This window comes from Aythya ferina, assembly GCF_964211825.1.
Source record: "Aythya ferina genome assembly, chromosome: Z".
NCBI lineage: Eukaryota > Metazoa > Chordata > Aves > Anseriformes > Anatidae > Aythya > Aythya ferina.
In genome coordinates this window covers 41,102,723-41,124,775 of record NC_140299.1, presented here as the reverse complement: position 1 = coordinate 41,124,775, position 22,053 = coordinate 41,102,723, and the positions used below count along the sequence as shown (strand labels likewise).

The 22,053-nt window shown below is 37.0% G+C and overlaps 1 protein-coding gene across 7 annotated transcripts in view; it reads left to right on the top strand.

The window, feature by feature from the left end:
* The first annotated feature begins 522 nt into the window (after positions 1-522).
* Positions 523-22,053, top strand: part of LOC311427486 (guanine nucleotide-binding protein subunit alpha-14) — an 86,315-nt gene continuing 64,784 nt past the window's right edge. The window contains exons 1-4 of one of the 7 annotated variants that reach the window (XM_084504886.1): positions 523-1,168; positions 10,021-10,058; positions 10,883-10,928; positions 12,452-12,532. In XM_084504886.1, the coding sequence (XP_084361012.1) occupies positions 556-1,168; positions 10,021-10,058; positions 10,883-10,928; positions 12,452-12,532 (778 nt within the window). In that variant the 5' untranslated portion in view covers positions 523-555. The remainder of the gene's footprint in view (positions 1,169-10,020; positions 10,059-10,882; positions 10,929-12,451; positions 12,533-22,053) is intronic. The other 6 variants (XM_084504880.1, XM_084504882.1, XM_084504881.1 and 3 more) reach the window with 6 other exon arrangements.

The window sequence follows — 22,053 nt, the reverse complement described above, 5'->3', positions numbered from 1 at the left end:
TCTTATGTCAGGAGGGTACCCTAAGGAGTTACTAGCAATAAAAAGACATTAAAAATACATAACTTTCAAATTCTGAAGCAACTCCCTTATAATTGCTTGATCCCACATATCTAACTGGTGAAGGTGGAGACAAGTGTCTTCAGTGGACCTAGACATACTAAGCTTTGTTTTAAAAAGTATTTTACGTTCATAATATGCATATGCACGGCTGCCTATGGTGAAGAAATCAACAAATCAGCCAGTTATGCTTATTTAAATAAATATTTGCTTATCTTTACATTTTTTTCCTAGTGGTTTCACCTATCGCTGTTGCATAAACTTTGAGTTAATAACAAGCCTTGTTGCTTGTTACTAGATGCATTTAAAACTCTGCAAGTTCAAAAGTTCAAGTATCTTTGCAGGGGTTGTGCTTGGAGTGAAACAGAAGAGAAGTGACAGGAGGACGAGAGAGTATCGAATGGGAATCTAAGGAAACTTTGAAGAAATACGTTGACTAAAAATTGGAGAAACTGGTATTTCCCTCGTTTTATTTTTTAATGTATACACAATGTAGTTATGAACCGTAGTGTCCGTCTCTTGTGCAGTACTGTTCCTCGCCCACCAGCCCCTTCCCCCTGCAGCCACCACCACACCCGCCAAACAAACCCAAGCCCATTTCGACCCGCAAGACCCCCGAAAACAGATGTGACAGCCGCGAGCAGCTTCAGGCCGCCCTTCTGGGCAGCTGAAGGCTGCCAGCACCGCTCTCACGGCTCCTCGCCAACTCCAAGCCTTCAGCCCCCGGGGCGCCGACCCCTGACGAAGCCGCCCGCTGGCCGGGAGCAGGCCCCGTGCCCGGGGCAGGGCTGGGACAGGACACGCGACCCCGGCCCCCAGCCCCCGGTCCCCAGCCCCGGGTCTCCAGCCCCCGGGGCCGCCCCTGCCCGCGTCCCCCCGCCCCGTGGGCAGGAGGCGGCCCCCACCTGCCGGCCGGCCGGCGGGAGGCGAGGCCGGGCCGGGCCGGGCCGGGCCGTGCCGGGCCGGGAGGGGACGCCCCCGGTGCAGGCCATGGCCGGGTGCTGCCTGTCGGCCGAGGAGAAGGAGTCGCAGCGCATCAGCGCCGAGATCGAGCGGCAGCTGCGGCGGGACAAGCGGGACGCCCGCCGGGAGCTGAAGCTGCTGCTGCTGGGTGAGTGCCGGGGGGCGCCGGGCTCCGGGCACGGAGCTGCTGGTGCTGGTGGTGCTGCTGCTGGTGCTGCTGCTGGTGCTGCTGGTGCTGCTGGTGCTGCTGGTGCTGCTGGTGCTGCACATCTGCCTTGGACTAGGTGCAAGGCTCTGAGTGAGGCGCTTGGGGCAAGCGGGTGGATACTTTGGGTTTTGCGGCGGGTATTTATACGGAACGAGGTCTGCCTGTCCAGGCGTTGCGGCGGAGGAGTCAGCTCACCTGCCTGCAGGTGCCGAGGTGCCGAGGTTCGCGCAGTGCCTTTTATCCCGACGAACTTTTGAAAAACGTCGGGCTAACAAAAAATACCCCAACAAACAAACAAACAAACATAAGTTTGCATCAGCACTCTATTTGTATTTTTTTGCTGTTCAAATCATTGAAAACCACACTTTCTCCAGCTACATGCAGCAGTGTACAGCTATGAATGTTACGTGTTGCACACAGCAATTTGAAAACATGTTTTATTGGTCAGGTTGTCCACTTGAAAGTAAAGCAAAATATACAGATAATATTTACTTGTGGTTTGGAACCAACCATAATTTCTTAGGTCTTTGAACAAGAAATGTCAGATTCTTAGTGTGATTTTTGAAGTTAAGGGAAAGTATATAGAAAGACTAAACCTGGTAGGTGATGGAAAGACAGAACCTAGTAGGCAAATCACGAGGAGCCTGATGATGAAACTCCTGCTGCATCTAGGAATTGTGCGTGTATACCTTCACAGCAGAGATGGGATGGCATTTTTAACTGGGGGTGATGTCCTCGAGTATCTTCATGGTGGGGAGAGCCCATGGATGGACAGCCGTGAGGGGGCTTCATTCTGGAGCCTGGGTTTTTCCAACCCTTGAGGTATTTCAATGAAAATAATTTTCATGGATTCAAAAAGGAAAGCTTTTATCTCATTTAGGGCTTAGTTTTGACAGAGAAATTACAGTGAATGCCTACATGCCTGCTAGCCACAATGTCAAGTGAAGTTACTGGTTTGTTTTGAGGGCAAATCTGTCCATTATAATGTTTGAGTCCCAGTTCAAAATTGTAAATGCAAAGTTGTAAATTTAAAAAGCTGAAGTAAGGTTGAATACTGTCCCATGCCAATCTGCTTGTTCTTGTTGCACTGTAGTTATCTTCTCCTACTTTTAGAAAGGACTTGTTTGCATGCTGTAATGCAAAGACATTGAGGAAAACCTTAGGTGGAGTTGTGCAGAAGAAATCTTTAAAAAAGGCTTTAAAATGCTGAAGAAGCAAGGTGCTTTCAAAGAACAAGCTTTTTGAAAGCACTCCTCTGTGACAGTATTCAGGGCTCTGGGGCCTTTTTTGAAATACCAAGCCTTTTTTGAAACTACCTGTTGCAATAAACAAACTAAAACTTCCTTCTGACATTACCAACATGTAACATTGGGACAAGGCTGATTTGTTTATGGTAGTATTTAAGGTATTTTCTAGAACATGGATGTAACCCTGCACGCCCAGTTATGTTAAATATACATTAGAAAGTATAATTTAAAGCATGTAGTTCCATTCAATAAAAAGAATATATATATATGTATCATCTGGTACATTTTTTTAGTACCTTTTTTCTTTTACATAATGAGAAAAAAATGGGTTATTCTGGATTATTGTTCATCCAGCAATGTTTTGTCTTCTGAAAGCAGGTCTTCAAGTAATTATATGAGTGTGGCATAAACACAACTCCTCTCCTTCCAGTAGCCAGTACTCTTAGCTCCCAACCATTTCAGTCACAGAAGCTTCCTGAGACACATGGAGTTCCTGAGTTTTTAGCAGCTCTCCATGGTTTTTCCATGAATTTACCTAGCATCTTTCAGCCAGCCACAGCACTTAGTGGCAGGGCATGTTCAGCCTACCTGTGTTTTGCATGAAAGAACTCTTTTTAAAATATATATATATATTTGTTGTTGTTGTTGTTGTTTGGCCTCTTCCTTTTATTTAAAAACTCCTAGCAGTTTTGAAAGAAGCAGAAGTCTGTCATTACCTATTTACTCTTCCCCTATGTCTCTTCCGGTCTTACAGACATGTTATATCCCTCCTCAGTCATCTGTTTTCCAAGCTGAAGCAAATAAGTGATTTTTTTTTTTTCTTCTCTGTAGGCAAATTTGTAGCACGGCAGTTGTGTGCTAATAAAGAGGGATATAAGACATTTTCAAATCTTGATTACTCTTGAGAAATATACTGGGTAATGGATTTTTTATTTTTAATTTTGTTTTGTGTAAAACACTGTTTTTCACTATTACCCTTGAATACCTGTTTCTGACTTCCTCCCACTCCTCTCCGCAGTCAAATACACCAAGATTCGCATTCTGAGTGACAGAGCAGACTTTGGAAGCAGCTCATGTTGTTCCATAGTGCTGAGAACTCTTGGACAACAGACACTCTTACGGGTGACATTTCAGGTTTCTAAAATAAGCCTTAATACCACAGTTATATGACAAAGCTTTGCTGGCTGTGTCAGGTCAGGGTGTGAAAAATTCATGCTCCCTTACATGACAGTAATAGATGCACTTCTGTTAATAAAGAGACCCCATTAAACACTACTGATTAAGAGGATTTGGTGCTGGAGGAAGTAGGCATGTCTTTTTTAAAAAAACAGCTTTAATGTCTGAGAGGACAAGTGTTGTATTCTTGACCAGGAATATTGTTAAAGTACATAAAGGTTTATAAAAGAAACACTTGATTGTGCATTAAACTTCAGTGTAAAACCTCTAAGCATGGGGAGGATAATGCTGCTTGTGACTGTACGTAAGCATAATTACGACTTAAAACCAGTGGAGATTAGCACAGGTGGTCCTTCTGAAGGCTCAGTGGGGCCGCCTCAAGAGGATTTTCTTCCAGTGTGCATCATTATAATGGCCGGGTGTGGAGAGGGTCATACTTGGCAGGCTGAGTCACTGCTCCTTGATACTTCAGTACTCGTTGAGCAGAGAGAGATGCTTTGGGAGCTGTAATCCACAGCAGTTTTAACAATTTGTGTACAGACAATAGACTGGCAGTACTGACTTCTGACTGGAAGTAGGAAAACCTCAAAACAGACAATGCTATGCCAGATCTCACTGGAAGAACACTCCACCTTTGAGAGATGTGCTGTTGCGGACCTTCATGTTCTTTTAAGCAACTGGAAAGATTTACGTTGATCCTATCACATGGGTGAACCACTTTTTAGTTTTTTGTTTGTTTGTTTTGTTTTGTTTTGTCTTATGTAAGGCATTCTTTGGCATATATAATTTTTTTTTTGTCTTATATAAGGCATACTTTGGCAATGAGAGAGAACAGAAAATCAGGCTTTAATGAAAGCTCTAGTGGGATCTATCATTGCTATTGTGCATGAGAAACTCTAGTCTAAGAATTTTCCCATTTAAAACGTAAGGGTTAACAGAAGAAAGCAGTAACCTGGAAGACTAAACCATTCATTTTGGAGCTTCAGAGGTAGTAAAAGACCAGCACTGATTTTTACATTTCTCAAAGTGTCTGAGACACGTACAGAGAGAACAGGTGTTGACTGGTTTCTAATTACTTTGTGACATTCACTGCAGTAGCAAGAAGTACCCTGTGGCCTTTTGTTTTCCTAAAAGAAGTCATTAAATTTCTATGGGAAGCATAGTTTTATCCTTCTGAGAACAGGAAAATTCTAGATGTCAATGCGGTTAATTTTTTTCTTGGCACTGGACAGGCTGACACTCATAGGTGTGTTAAAATATGATTGTTTTTGAGTGGTAGTGTAGGAATAAGAAACATCTCCATGATGAAACTGATCTGAATTTGTGTGAGACAGAAAGATATGCAGGGAGGAAATATATATATATCAGTATACTGGAGGTAAAGGCCGTCTTACCAAGTCCTTAGCAGATCTGTCCATGTTCTTGTTAATAAAAGTCATTAGATTGCATAGATTACTCTAATTTAAACAAATTCTCCTTTGGATAATATAAGGGGCAAGACTGAGAGTCTGGAATGAATAGGATTTTTTTGCAATGAACTAATGGCTTTGCCTGCTAGCTTATCAGTTTTCTACTATATCTCTCTCTGGTTGCAACTACCAGAAACTCTTTGCTCTTCTGTTTGGAATATGTTTTTTATGCATTGTTTTTATTTCTGTTGGTAGCCAGGCCTGTCTGTGGTGAATGAAAGGCCAGTGAAAACCTTAAGGGTTGAGACAGAATCTGAGTAAAAAGTTCAGCAGGAACAACTGTACCAGACACTATGCGGGTGTTGAAGGGTGCAGTCAAGGCATCTTTGTGCAATTCAGTATTTCATTGCAAACATATGCATGAGAAAAACTGCTGCTGTGTCTCAGCTCCTCACTGACAATAATGACGCTTGTTTTTCCTTCCTGGGATAAGTACGCTGGAGTACACGTACCCTGTGTCATGAGAGCATACCTAATAATGATTGCTTGCTCCTCTGCAACCCTCCTCCTCCAAGTTGTCTGTGCTTGCCCTTTTCAGACATATTTGTGGTACCTGTGACAGCTTTGGTGAAGAGATACCTGGTAAATTTGTTCTTTTTATTTCCTAGTTTTTGAAAACTAATAATGAGAAAAAGTAGTGTGAAACTAGTCTGTGTTATAAAGGTGTAATAGGAGGATGCTGTCTCAGTTTGAAGAACTATGATTTTACATGAATGTAGTTAATTCTTGTTCATTTTATTTTAGTGGTTTGCTAATAGGATTCTCACAACTTACTCTCTAGAGAAAACTGATGCCGTGCCTGTTATGCCTTGAAATTCTGATCATGTACTACAGTTTCTGAGAATCAACAAGACAATCCATTTCTTCAGAAGCTAATCTGTACAAATACTGAAAAATTCAATTTCAGTTCAATTCTCATGCTTCGTCATTACGGGCAGTTGTAGAATATTTACAGACTGTTAGGATTGTGTATGGCTGATTTGCATTGTGAAGCATGAAGTCTGGTGACCATGTGAGGGTATCTAAGAACAACTCTATCAATATACAAATGCATCTTCCTTCTTACCTATTGCTGAATTTCACTGGGTATTAAATGAGAATGTCAGTTTTTTTCCAACTCTAGTATAGTCTATGCTTCATTTGGGAGGCATGTAATTGTCATTTCTAGTTGATACTAATACTATCAAAACATTTATTTATTTATTTATTTTAATGCTGAAAGGCACAACCGTTACTAGATAAATAGAAATGGTTGTTGTTTTAAGATAAAACAAGCATAGTATTTTTAGGGGGAAAAGAATCCCGGGATTTTGTTTCCCTTAAATTAATTAATCAATTTATTTCTTTATTTTTGAATCACCTGGTTTACAAAACCCTTCCAGTATGTTGGAAGGAGGTAGATGAGGAATGAGGAGAAGACATGATCTGTTGAGAATGTTTGTTACTTGTATGGTCCCAAAATAATAATGAACACTGAAAGGAGTAAAGTGGCATGCCTGCAATTTTTCCATAAAGTAATGTCTTACTGTTAATCATTTTGGATTTTTGGTGCTCCATCATTTTCTGAGGTATCTAATATTCATTCTTAATGTTGCTTGAAGAAAGCAACAAAAGAGAGTACAGGAGAAAATGCAATTTTTTTTTTTTTTTTTCTGTGTCTGCTATCAGAGAGGAAAATAATTAAAAATTTTTCTCACTTTGACCCACCTGGTCTTGTTTCTGAAGGATGTAGTAGTAATAGGCAAGGGAAAATTAGAATTTTCTAAACCTATATGGTTTTATTTAACAGGGAGTTTAGTAAGTAGTATAATGTTATCATACTCTTGTGAAAGAAAAAGAAAAAATGATGAAATGAATAACTAATTTTTATGAAAATGCTAAGTGCTTTTTGGTAGGATTGCCTTCTGATGCCTTTTTTTTTTTTTTAACAGTATTTGGTTATTTGTTCTTTGTATAATTTACTTTGTTTGCCTCGTGTTAGTAACAGTAGACACAGGTAAATAAAATAGTATATCTCTCTGCTTTGAAACTGAAATACAGTGGCTAGCTTAAAATAAATTCTCAAGAATCCACAGCTTCTCTCTTTTATAGGGGCATGGTGAGTGAAGGACTAGGTGCTGAGTGAAGGGAAATGAACATGTGATATATTGCAGCAGTACCAAGGAATTTCAACCTCAAAAGGAAGCATGACACTTGGTTGAATTACTGTCTGAGCAGCAATGGCTGTGTAAACTAAGCAATAATAGTTTTGTCTGCACAAAGCAAACCCAATGGTGCATGCTTTCATTTTATTATGTTCACTGTGATGCGTACAACTTTGCCATATTTTTAGCACCATTAATGCACAAAACCTTCCCAAGTGAATGGAAGATTTGTTCCATCATGATACCCTGTGATATCACAGTCCCATTTTTACCCATATAGTTTAACTAGGTCTGATAGATTGATGATCTGCTTTTTTTTTTTTTTTTTAAACAATTTTTTTTTTTTTTTGTAATGATCTATGTAATATTTATAAATGTATCTAGCTGGCTAGTTAAGTTAACTAGTTAAGTTAGTGCTAATGAAAGCACCCAATGAAGGCAAGGACTGTTGTTCTTTACCTTATTTTCATGGTGTAAGGGTGGCTATACTACATCTTTATTCATCTATTGCTACTATTGAACACAGTTTTCTGTCAAAAAGTATTTAACAAAGTCAGCTGCATATCACCATGTCACTTTTTTTTTCACTACACAAAGAGAAAAATCTCTCCAAGTATTTGACGTTGATTTTATGTTTAGGAAGTGCTGGTTTAAGTTAGCTTCCACTTGAGTATGAGAATCGTACAAAGCCATTAATAATTTCATTCCCTTTTGATTTTTAAGAGCACACGATCACATGATCAAACTGAACAAATAAATGCTTCATAAAGAGCATTCCAGTTTGAAAGAATAAACATAAAAATGAAAATATTGACCTGGGGAATAGTTTTGCTCTAGGTTATGCAATGAAGTATTAAATATAAACTTTGGTTATATTTTCCCTTTTACTCTTTAAGAGGGTGTTTTTTTTTTTTTTTTTTTTTTTTTTTCTGTAGATCACTTCCAGGTCCAATGATTTCCTCTGCCAAGGAAAGCAAGTTTTCTGTTTGTTTGTTTGTTTGTTTGTTTTATGAGTAGCATTATACAAGTTGTTAGCTCACTAACTGCTTGTTTAAAATGCATTTTTAAAGTGCTTAATATTGAATTTCCTAGTGTTGCAAATGTTTAAGCATTTAGTCTCTTTAATTTGGATAGTCATCTAAGCTTATAGCTTCATTTGCAAACTTCAAAAGGGGATCAGAACTCATTGTGTTGTTTGTTTTGTTTTGTTTTCTTTTCTTTTCTTTTCTTTTCTGAAGGATGATAAAACTTCTCTGAATGCAAGATAATCTGTTGTTTTTTCCAGAATGTTGGAAGTTTACCTTGACTGCCTTACTTTTCTCTGGCTTCTATTTGTTTTATTTTTATTTAGCTACTGTGTTTTTGTTGTTGGTTTTAATCTGTTTCACTACTTTAGATTGTTTTAGAGCTGTTTCAGGTAACTGCCTTTGTCAAGTTCCTTTTTGGGTCACTATCACTTTAGTGGAAAATCCTGATTTTGTTGTCGTTTTTGTTATTGTTTTGGGTCAGTTACCAAATATTTCCAATTATTGTAACTTACAAAGTACTAGACCACCTCAGTGGGTACTAAGAGTTACTTACAGGCCTGTTCTGGAATTAATCAATTAAAAAAATCAACTTGCTGATGAGTACTTAAGAATCCTGTTAGCACAATTGTTTATAAACATGAACACTGAAAAAGCGTACTTGAAACATGGTATTAGGTGGCTGCTTGGAATGGTTCATTTTTAGCTGATAGAATGTAATGTAAAGGTTGCTATTTTCAATCTGCTAAAAATAAAGTTAAAATTTGATTCAGGTAAATAAAATCTGATTATAAAATTAAAATCTGATTAAAATAAAATTCATAGGAAAACTGATTAAATAAATTACTGGTAAGTCTCAAATACCTACAAATCTGTTCCACCCAAGTACTTTCCTATTTTTAGTCAGCTAATTGATATAGCCTGTGGTTTAAATGGCTGTGAAGAAAAAAAACAAAACAAAAAAAAAACAAACCAAACCAAAACAAACAAACAAAAAAAAACAACAAAAAAAAGATTTTGATTTCCTTGCTTTACAGATAGAAAGAAAAAAATCTTACCAATAACTTTTATCATTGAAATTTCCATTCTCAGCTTCTTAAGGTTGTTTATTTTAAATTTTGTGTTATGCGGCCTGTCTTGTATCCTAGTGTATCCTTTCTTTACTACTGTGCTTGGCCTCAACTCTGTTGTATGTATAAAATGCTGTGTAAATGCAGGTGAAAATTGTGAAAATTTTGCAGACATAACTTTATTTGCAGTATTTGTTGCATGAATAAGAAAACTTTTCAGTATGCCTAGCTGAGTGTTGTTTTTTACCCTTGCCCTTTTCTGCTTCTCAGGTACATTGCTTGATGTTTGACTGTTGAGTAGATCTCTTTATCTTTCTTTTTAAAACTGGGACAGTAATTTTTTGTCTGACATACTATGTATTTTGAAGCCTTCCACTTCCACTGTAAATCTGCCTGAAATGTCAGTGCTAACAGTACTGTAAGATATAGTTGAAAAATGAAAGTGATGACATATAGCAGCCTGTTATGAAAAAGCTGTGAAATTTGAGTTAATTTAGATTAGAATCATAGAAAGATATTACAATTTATTGGGTATCCAAATTTTCACTGTTGTGTAGTTAACCCAGAATGAAAGTTACAGCCTACAAAATTTTGAAATAATTTCTTCATCACTTCTATTTGAAAATTTTTCACTGATTTATGGATTGAAAACATGGCACAGATGGCAAGCATTTTCCACTGGAAACTTACAGACTTGAAGTAAGTATTACGGAAAGCAGTGTGAAAAACTATTAAATGGTAAAAAGATAATTTATGCAGTTTCATTTCAGTTTGTGTTTAGCAAAGCAATGTTCACATTTCAGATATGTTAAAGCTACATCATTTATTTATTTATTTACTTTGTCCAATAGAGGAAAAAGGAACAGGGAACGGTGTTAAGCTGAGGCAGGGGAAATTTAGGCTTGACATCAGGAGGGGGTTCTTCACAGAGAGGGTGGTTGCACACTGGAACAGGCTCCCCAGGGAAGTGGTCACTGCACCGAGCCTGTCTGAATTTAAGAAGAGATTGGACTGTGAACTTAGGCACATGGTCTGAACTTTTGGGTAGACCTGTGCGGTGTCAAGAGTTGGACTTGATGATCCTTAAGGGTCCCTTCCAACTCAGGATATTCTATGATTCTATGATTCTATGATAGGATTTGATACCATGTTTAGCATCTAGTTTTTCCAAAGTTTTGTTTTAGGAAAAGTAAATTTGAGGCCTCTCAAACTCAAGTACATATTAGGCATGTGTGCTCTTAAAAATCAAAACATAAAAACCAACTTCAGCAGCTGTAATTGTGCTGGCGTTTTTGCCAATGTGCAAAAACATTTTGGAAAAACAAATTGGAAAAGGTGACCTTTTCAATTGACTCAGTAGTCACTATTTTATATGTCTTCAAATGTTAATATTCTTCTAGTATACTTATCACATTAAGTAATTCTAGAATGACTTTCTCTAGATAGCATTTTGTACTTTAAATAGGAAAACAATTTATGCCTGGAAATAATTTGCAACATTTTTTTTCTTGGTGACTGGAGAGAATGGGCTTTGCAGTCTGAATGTAGTATCTTCTTCAGGTAGTAGTGGTGAGTGCAATCTATCTACCTATCTATCTATCTACCTATCTATCCATCTACCTATCTATCTATCTATATGTGTATTACATTAAACTCAAATTGATGTTTAAAATATAATTACATTGTCACTATTTACCTTTGAATTTTATTGGCCCAAGCCTCTAGTTATAAAAAAAAAAAATGTGAAAGAAATGAAGTTCTGCAGCTTTAGTGGGAATGAGTTTCTATTACGTGGGAACACATTCTGTGTTTTTCGTTTAATTAGAGACAAAAATTCTGTGAATGATAATGGGGATGATTATATGTCTATCATATTGCATATTCACTCACTTCCAGGCTTTCCAGCTCTTCCTGTGGACAGTGTACTCAGCATGCAATGCTGGGTTCTCCTGAAGTGTATCCTTTCCATATAGTTAGGTTTACAAGATGTTTTCTATAAGGATAGATAAGGATATCTTTCCAAAACCTCTGTGCTCAGTAACACTGCTGTTCTTTATGAATATCTCCTCTCTCCATTGTGACTTTTAATATGATGTTGTTAGGAAGGTGAACTGGGCTTAGAAAAGTCTTTTTCAAGACAGTATTCCAACTTTCTAAGAGAAAAATGAGTCTGTTTGTAATGACTATTAAATAGGAGTTAATTAAGCTAAATTAAACTTCAGGAATAGAATGATGTATTCAATCATTGAAGTTCTTTTGTATTCTTCAGTAATACTATTCCTCAATACTGAAACAATCATTTCTGCTATGAAAGTATTAGGTTACTGGTGAGACCTTTTATAATTTCCGTGTTGAGCTAGAGCTGAACTAGCTTGTTGGATGTAAAGGTTACCTTTGTTTATTACTACAAGCTGAAGGTAGTCCACAGAGGAAGCAACTCTTGGAAAATAAGATTTAAATAAAATGGAAGAATGGCTTTCCGGTTGTATTACATACCTGTAATGTGTTGTGGTTCCACTATTAGTCAAATGTGACTGTTTTCCCTACTGCTTGTGTTTATGCCCATCTTTTGCTGAAAAGCATTAGAACTTCACGCAGAGTATTTTGGAAATAACTGTCTTTAGCCACTGTTTTGGAATTGCATGAAATATTAACTGAAAAAATAAATACTTAAAGTAAGTGAAAATCTGTGACACAAAATAGTGTGTTTGTTGTTGTTGTTGTTGTTGTTTTGTTTTGTTTTGTTTTGTTTTGTTTTTCTAAGTTACAAGAAAATACTTTTTGGACTCAGATATTTCCAAGGTAATTGTGCCAAACAATTGTGACAAATATCTACAGTCATAAATACATTTTAAAAAGCAAATAAGTTCCCAGCCTGATATGTTTTCTTTGACAGGAAAGGCCAAACAATTCATTTTAGCCCTTAGGACACATCCGTTTCACAATTCCTAGCTTTGTGTTTGAAATGAAAATGTGTTTCATATAAACATTTGGCGTTCATTACCCAAGCAGGAAGCTTTTATGCTTAACTGCTTGTTTTATTGTTGCTTCACAATCTTAAAGCCACGTGTCAGCCTGTGTTTTTTCCTTAGGTAGCACCTTTTGTGACACCAAGGCCTCTGCAGCAGGAGCTGGCTTTCCTTACTTGGCAGACACATACAGGTCCCAACTGTGTAAGTGTTAAATGGTGACAATACGAACCTCAAAATAAGGAGCTTGCAAACCTGCATTTGGGAAGAGTTCCTGGCAATCCTGTAGTGCAGAGTTGCCAGACCTTAAGTCTGCATATGTGTTTGAGTACTGCAGTTTTGCCTTTTTTCAGTCACAGCTCAGAGTGAAAGGTGTGTAGATGAATCCAAAGTTTATTTTGCTGGAAGTTTTCACTGGTTATTAAACTCAAAAGACCTGAGGCCCTGTAAAATCTTCGGGTGGCAGTACATTTAGGGTAGAGACAGATACCATCCTGTCACAATAGGAGGCCGATGGATTTCAAGCCTCTGTGCTTGTTTTGAAGTCATTTGCTTGCCAGAAGTCCAAATAGAAGAGGTAAGCAGTTCTAACAGATACAGAAATATGTCTTCTAAATAAAGCCATCAGGCCCAGTGAAACTCAGGGGAATTTGAATATTCAAGTTATGAGAGCTTTTTGAAAATGCTATCTGAGCTCATCAGGTGCCCCCAAGGGAACAATTTTTTTTTTTTTTTTTTTTTTAAGAGGGAAAGAACAAAACCCAACAAAGTTATGAATCATTAAATGGATCTGTTTTTAAAGGCAGCAGTTTCTTACATAATTTTATTTCATTTTATTATAGAATAATTTATTGTTATTGGTGGAAAGTATGCTACTTAATTTTCTTAAACTCCATGCGGCAGAACTTTCATTTTGTGAGACGTACTTATCTCTGAAAAAATAGAAACTCTTATTTTTAAATTTAAAGTATTTTTTTTTTTAATGCATTATCATGTCTTATTTTCTTCTTCTTTTCTTCTTCTTCTTTTTAACAATTACAGTCTTCAACAATGTTTAATTTAGTAATGCCTCACACTTTAAATTCTGAAGTCTTCATCAACTAATTGTTTTTAATACTAAAATATATGAAAATTGCAGTTGAAGCACTGGGAAAATAAACAATAAATCTTTTGGGGATTGCATGTTACTTGTTTTTTATTTGGCTATGTGGAGAAACAGCTGGTCCTCTGTGGGATGTAGCTTAAACAGAGGAACCTGTTTAGTATTTGCAGTCTTGTTATTGCAAATCCTATATGTAAAGTACCTCACAGTTTGAGCTTGTATTTTAAATAGAGTTACACACATTAAATACAAAACAGTATTTCTGGTGTATTGAGGATTGATAGAAGTATGATGACAACGGTGAGGGAATGATAGCACTGTGTTACAATGGCATGTTTCAATTCTTAGTTCAAATGTTACTGAGTTGTAAACTATGAAACCAGATGAGATACAGAGATTGTATAATGTTACAGTTTGCATTCAACATAAAGAATATATTATCTACTGTGGAACAAATTAAGATGCTGTTTATCTATTCCAACTTTTTGGGGAAAATATTGTTCCATCCAGCTGTGCTCAGTTTAATACAACAGCCACAGGAAAGCAAATATTAACTGTTTGATGTAAGTTTATATTATCTGTGGGACAGGTCATAGAAGATAGTTCTTACTATAAGCACTTCTGGTCTTTTGAGGGTGAGAAGTGTTGGAACAGCTAATCCTGGAAAACATTTCCAGGCATGTGAAGGAGAAGAAAATCATGAGGAGTAGTCAGCATGGATTCACCAAGGGAAGTCATTCCCTTCTTTACCATGTGGGTGGCAGAGTATTGGTACAGGTTGCTCAGAGAGGTTGTGGAGTCTGCCAGCTTGGAGATCATCAAAAGCCTGGTCTTCAAAAACATGGTCCTGGACAGCCTGCTCTAAGCGACCCTGCTTACGTAGGAGGCTCGGACCAGGTGACCTCCAGAGGTCCCGTCCAACCTCAACAATTCTGTCATTCTTTGTAGTGGAATACATCTATTGCTTTGCCCTTTGAGTTCATGTTAATTAATAATAACTATTTTGTTTTCATTTTACAATAGTGTTTGTTTGTTTGGTTGATTTTTGATTAAGCTCATGACCACAAATCCTGTTCAGTTTTTCTCCAGTTTACATTGGTATATATTACTGTATTTCAAATGGAGGTATATTATAGTATTTGTGTGATTCTGGGTACAGTAACCTTTTAAAGTTCTTTAAGGAATTCACCATAGTCTCTTTTTATATTTAAAATCTTTTGACAAGTTCCTCTGACTCCTGAGTGCCCCTGAAAAACAGTTCCCTTTTATAGTATTTCTTGCCTAAGGTGTAAGTTTGCACACCACCATCTATCTCACTATCAATCTCACTATTCATATGATAAATACAGGTGTTCTACAAAAGCTTTCAGCTGTTGAAATTGAGTTTAAGTACCACTTTTTTCACTCCTACGTTGATTCCTAGCACTGAAGAGTTTTACTGTTGCTTAGCTATGCCCTACTAGATCCTGATTTTTTTTTTTTTAAGACTTGCCAATTCTTATAGGTCAGTACTTGCAGTCACTTTTGACCTGTAGTAATTAAATAATAATAATAATAATCAAAAAATCTGATAACAACTGAAAGCTTTAATCCTTGTTTCAAAGCTCCACACTATGTTTAGGTGGTGTGCAGAACTGGATGTGCAAGCAGCTATGCTTTAGTCCCACCCAGCCTCATAAGAGGCCCTTTACATGTAGTCACTGCTTTTTCCCTAGGTAGAATGCTATTCCTACCTCCTGGCTCCCAGAGCTATGCAGGACTCCTGGTGTTCAGGTTCTTCTCTTGTCCTCTTGGAGACAGAAATTGCCTTTTTAAATGTGTTATTTTGGCTCAGCAGAGGTCTCATATGAGGTGCCCCTACTTCTAGGGAATGGATTTTAGTCACCTTGAAGGTTCTCCTTATTCTCTTTACCTCACTGTTACGTTATTTTGGGCTATGTTTTTATCCACCTGGTCACGAATCACAGAAGGGCAGGTGGGACCTCTGGAGACTGTGTTGCCTGAGCTCCTGCCCAAATCAGGATTGCATAGACCTCAGAATAGTGTCCAGCTGGGTGTTGCATATCCTTCAAAGACAGAGACACCCACCATGGACAGCCTGTTTCAATCACCTTCGCTGTTAAAGTTTTTTCTTATGTTTAAGCAGAATTTCTTATATAACCATCTATGTCCTATGCATCTTACATCCCTAGAAGTGTCTAGTTCCATCTCTGCTCTCACCATCAGGTATTTCTGCACATGGATAAGATCTTCATTAGACTTCTCTTCTCCAGCCTGAAAAGTCTCAGCTCCCTCAGCCTTCCCTTGTATGAGAAATACCTCTGTCCCTTAATCACCTTCATGGCCCTGTGTTGGCCTCTCCCTCCAGTATTTCCACATCTCTCTTGTACTGGAGAGCACAGAATGACACCCAGCACATCAGGTGCAATCTTAGCAGTGCTGACTAGAGGGGAAGGATTGCCTATCTTGACCTGTTGGCAATGCTCTTCCTAATGCAACTCAGGAGGCTGTTGGCTCACATTAAACTTGATGCCCACCAGGACCCCCAGGAGTCTTTTCTGTCAAGCAGCTTTCCAGCCAGGCAGCCCACAGCATGTACTGGTGCATGTACTGGTTATTCCTCCCCTAGTGCAGAACTGTGCATCTCCCACTGTTGAGCTGCATCAGGTCTTCTGTCAGCCCATTTCTCCAGCCTGCTGAGGTACCTCTGAATGTACATACATCTTGTGTATCAGTTTTTCCACTATTTCTATAGATCCTTACTAGTCATGTTTAATAAGCTAGTCGTGTTTAGCAGGGAGAGCCTATTTCAGGTGAATTACAACAGGAATGAGGTCTGTGTCATCCCATTCAATACTGGTGAATGTAGCAACCTGGAGATGTTTTTTTTCCTTTTCTTGCAGTTCTGCCCTTTCTTGCAGTCACCAGTGCCAAACATATTCATGAAAAGTAACCTCTAGTAATGTTATAGTAAACAATTTTTTAACAAATACATGGCAACGTAGTGTTATTAAAAGATTACAAATGCCTTCATGGAGAAGAACAAGGAAGTTTGCCAATTGTTTAATTTTAAAATAATGTAAGTGCCAAAAGAAGTGTCTCATACATAATACAAACATGTTTTGTCCACTTTAGAAAACTTTATTTGGCTGGTAGAAACACATCCGCAGTTGTCATACTCACGTGAGCCAGAATTAGCAGCTACCCCCCATATACAATGAGCTATGATTTTAAAATCTTTAAACATTTAAGTTTTTAACTAGGATACTGTGTCAAAGTTTTATGGTAATAAGCAAGGTGAATCCCTCACCTGGATGAAAACTCTGTGGGCTCAGGACAACTACCCAGGCTAAAATTTGGGCTGTAAACCCAAACATCATAGTGTAAGGAATGTCACTGTCCCATAGCATAAAAGTGATGAAGGAGAGAGAAACATGCACATGCTCTACTTAGGAAGTTTTTAAAGATCAAGTAAATTGACTGCTTGTGTAAGTTTATGTCCTGTTGGTACAAACAATGAATGGTAGCTTTCTGAATACTGGCTCTTCTTCCTTGAACTAGAGGGACAGAGAAAAATCAGCCACTGAAAATCCCCCTTGGTTAACTGTGTAGAAATACCAGCCAGCTTCCAAGAAGTTACCAGCAGGGCAGCACAGAGTTTACAGGATGTTTCTTCATTGATATACACCTTGCATTAAGTATATATAAAAATACATATATATATATTGACAATTTCTTACACAAATGGAAAATTTTCCATGAACGCTAAAATGCAAGCTTCCAGTGGAGTTGTGGGGGAAAAAAAAACATCAAACAAAACCAAAAACAAGCAAACAAACAAAAACCCCACGCTGTTTGGCAGGGTTTCGTCCAAAGTACAACAAATTGTTTCCAATTGCATCACTCTAAGGAACCTTTAGAACAATTCTACGTTTTGATGTTTTCAGTGTAAATAAATAACAAAAATGTTACTGTTTTGTCACTGACTATTGAAGTAAGGATATTATGCAGTACCATTTTTTATAGTTAGGCTACTCTTTACTAATCTGATTTCCTGTTCTGCTTGGATATTAAAATTCAAAATTTGCAGGACCAGGAAACACTTTAGTTTATGTCACAGCTGCCCTTTTCATATCAAGCCACACCTCTGAATTTAAGATGTTGCTGTAGTTCTTTATGTAGTTCTTATGTCCTGAAACATGGAAGGTAATCAGGTACATTTAGCCTTTGATTATATGAGTGGAGTTACAGCATTTCTTATGGGATACTGTGATGTCTTGGATACTGTGGAGCATAGAACTTGAAAAACAGAGTAAAAATACCACATACAGGTCCACAAAATTAAAGCTCCCTCACTAGATGGATTTCTTAGCTCAGAATAACTTACTCTGTTCTTCAATGACAGGAGGAAAACTGAACTGTCAAAAATTTTCTCTGTTTCAGCTGGTTGTATTCTGGCACAGCATAGGCAAAAAAAATGTATGTATTTCTATGAAATGTTAGTTTATAAAACATTCCATTTAAAATTCTAAAGCATTTTGAAAAATCTCATTAGATAATCACCATCACATATGATTAATGATTTGCTTAGCATGTCTGGTTATTGCAGATGAAATGTGAGTACAATTATCTTCTGTAAACTTTCCATGGTCTTTTGCAAAATTACAGAGTAAGGAATTTCCTACTTTGGTTAGTTTACTCTCTTGTAAGATATATGCTTGTGTCATATGTGTTTCACTTTACATGAAATACTGAATGCTAAGCTAGTTTATATATTAATCTAGTTTTTAATATGTTCTTTTTATGATTATAGGATTATGTTGCATAAGTGGACAAGCTGTTTCATATGAGATTTACATTTACATAAAATCATACTATGAGTTTGCCCCACCTAATCAAATACCCACCAGAAATGAAGTATTTTCAGCTGTTTACCACCTGCTCTTAGATTTCTCTTCTGTCAGCACACTTGCTTTGCATTTGGGGAGAATCTAAATTATTTGAATTATTTTTCATTTTAAAAAGTACTTTTAGTGTTAGTTGACGTATGAGATAATATTAGAAAATTAAGGCATATGCACAATTTTGGACTAAATAATTGACTAAGTGATTTTATAATCCTTTATATTCATTAGTTTGTAATTCACCCTGCACAATTTCTCTCTATCAATCACAGCCCAGAAATATTTTTTCCTTAAGTGTTTGTAAAATTAAACATTATCATAACACAAATGAAGAACAAAAAGTTATTTTGTGGCCTTGATGCAATATACTGTACATGCTCCAAAATACAAAATGTGTACCAGGGAGTGTAAATAGTGTAGATATCATTATGATTTCCAGATTTTTCTGGCAAAGAGCTCTTTGACCTGTTTACTATTTAAACACCATCATATTTTAGAAATGATGCTAATATTTATGTTAGTGACTTTTCCCTCTTTCTCAGTGACATACCAAAAAAGTTCATAATAAGTTAGTGTGCTGCATGAAACTTGTAGCTTCTAATGGGTTTAAGCATACAAATCTTGTTGCTTTTTGCAGCTAGTAGTTCTTTTACTTACAAATGTCAAGCTATGTGCTTTTCTGTGCGCATATTATACTTCAACATGGCTAAGAGTTGCTGGATGCTCTCTACTTCCTCAACAGCAGAGAAACACCAAAGAATATGGAGGTGTTTTGAACTGAGGATGTGAAGGGAGGTTGGGATTTCGCTGTTGGTAATGCATAGAAAACAAAACTGGAAGTGAACATTAAAAGTCTGAAATCAAACAGTTTCATTTGTATTTTAAAGGTAGTTTTATGTCAGATCAGCATTTCTGATGACAAATTTGGGTTTTACCAACAATTTGATAAGGAATCTTAGCAAGTTCTTTGGCTTTTGTAAATACTTCAGTGCTGATCTCCTGAAATGGGAACTTGTATCTTTTCTCGAGGTTCTATATACTACCAATAACAAATTCCTGTGTTCCTTGCATGGGGCCATGATGGGAGATGGATTTGCTCTTTTTCCTCTTCGGAAAAAAAAGAAAAAAGAAAAGAGAACTATGGCAACAGCAAATTTATCTGCTTGTGTTCCGCAGCACAAAGTGGTAATATGACATCTGAATAATTAAGGATAATACCAGAAAATATTAAAAGAAAAAAATCAAAAAACAAACAAACAAAAAAACACAACTATTGCTATTTATGTGTTTGAGCAATATCATAAAATAAGATCATACTGGGTGCAGACTACTTGTGACTTTGAGGCAGGTCACGAATAATTCATGGTACATTTTTTGGAAAGTGTCTTCGGGAAATTGTTTTATATGAGGTCAAGAGAACTCAGGGTTCTAAAATGCTTAGATCTTTTCAAAGCTGTTTGCCTCTATCCTCTGTGATCCTGGTAGTTACAGATGTTATGCTTTAGTAGAAAACTTCTTTTATTTTAATCAAGTGCATACTCTATCATCCTATATATAAGATGACCTGACAAAACATTTGTATAATTATAAGGAAGTGTTTATAAATAGTATTTAGAATATGCCTCAAACTTATCTTTGATTACTTTTAAAGTTCATGATTGCTGAGTGCTGATGATCTTCCACTTCTGCTTTCTGTCTCATGCTCACCTTGGGTTTCTGCTTTTCTCCTGTGCATCATGGGGTGCATGGGGTACTCCCATACCTTCTCTTGGTCTTGTGCCATGTATGTGTGCCAAAGGCCGATGTTCAGTTCTATGTTCATTCTCAGGTTGTTGAAGTAGCTTGTGTTTCACTGGTGGTGTGTGCACCAGCCCTGAGATCCCCTGACGAAATGCTTTTAAAATTGCAGCAGATCTAATTATTGTTCTAAGAGAACAAATGTGCCTGCGGGGCATGAACTTTCCCTTTCCTTTCTTACCTACTTCACCACAGCTTCTGATTTCAGATCTCATTTCCAATTTCTCACCTGTCTTCAGAGTTTTTTTAATAATTTAATAAATGCAGAGAACCTAAGCAGTGAACATGACATGTGAGCACTTGTAGCACTTCACCTTTTTTGGAAGACCCACACTCAGCAGTGTTGTAAGGACACAGAGGAGATCTTTTGACAGATCTATTCCTCCTTACAGATACAAAGTGCTTAGCTGTTGCCTACAAAAAGTTTATTTCAGATTCTAGACTTCATGAAGGCTTTTGTTTTGGTTTTACTTTTTTATTTATTTATTTTTATTTTTTACAATAGCATAATTATCATCAGCTGTTGAAATTAAAAATGATTGTTATACATTGCCAGTCATATTTTGCCTCTATGCCAGTGGTATCCGTAGCCTTAGCTATATAAAGGGCAACTTTCTCTTAAAATTATTGATGTATTCTTGCCATTTTTTTCTTGTAACAAACGAGAACACATTATCTATGCTCTTACGATTTTTCAGTGCTAGTTTGTGTTTCTTGATAATACTGGATTCCTTCTAGATTCTCTCTCTCACTATCTCTCTCTCTCTTTATTTATTTATTTATTTATTTATTTTTTGTTTTTTATTTTTTTTTTATTTAAGATAGCCTGGCAGAATAGGGAAAGCAAGAAACAAGGCTGTTCAAAATGGCTTTTCTGTGAGTGGAGGAGGAAGGGGATGCATGTTATAGTTCAGTGGTGCTTCATCATAAGCATTGCCTGTCATTAATGAGCGTGAGCATATGTATTAGCATCACTGGGGCAGACCTCTCTATTCTTGTCCTTCCAGAGTCTGTGGCAGAGAGCTCTTAGGCACCGACACATTGTTTTGACATAGTCTGTTGTGACAATACAAGGAAATAAGAAAGGAGTTTGGTTTCCCTGAACAAAGCCATTCATAAATTGTATTTAATTTTTTTTTTTTTTTGGGGGGGGGGAAGGGCACAGGGTAGTTTGAGATTTATTTACTTATTTATGTGTTTTGGCAGGGGGGTTCTACTTTTAGAAGTCTACTTCTAGAAGTTCATTTCTTGGCTGATTTCAGGAACTATACTAACAACTTTTTTTTTACTTTTTTTTTAACTTTTTTTTTTTTCCCATACTGTTACTGAGAGTGAAGGTATTCAGGATTACAGGGATTTTCTGACTAATTTACAATTATTTTGAAAGTGTTGGTTAGAGTGTGTATGAAGAAAAGGTTCGTCCTATCGTTGCATGAAAGTAATAGTTGCCTTCGTAAGAGATATCAAGCTTAATTCTGTACACAGTGTAGGAGATATGAAATTCATAGGATGACTCTTGTTGGCATTTACTTGTTTATGGTAACGGAGGGACCTTGCTGGTTTATTCTGGCAGTTGCACTTGCACTGGACCCATTCCTTCTGCTAATAACTAACAGAGAATAGTCTAGCAAAACACAAATACATATTTGGAGTTCTTGATGTCTGATGGATTTTGTCAGTTTTAAACAAGCTTTTTGTTGTGTTTAATTTACTGCTCGTTACAATACTTCCTATTACATACACAACACCAGTAATATAAACCATTATTGGCATAATCTGCAACATCCTGCAGCAGCAAAAGATTTTCCATTAGGAAACTGCTTCATTGTTTTCTTTTATTTAGTATATTTTTTTCATTTTGTTTTGTTTTTAATCAATTAAAAACAAAGTGAGGTTTAAATGAAAAGAATGCATTTCTGCAC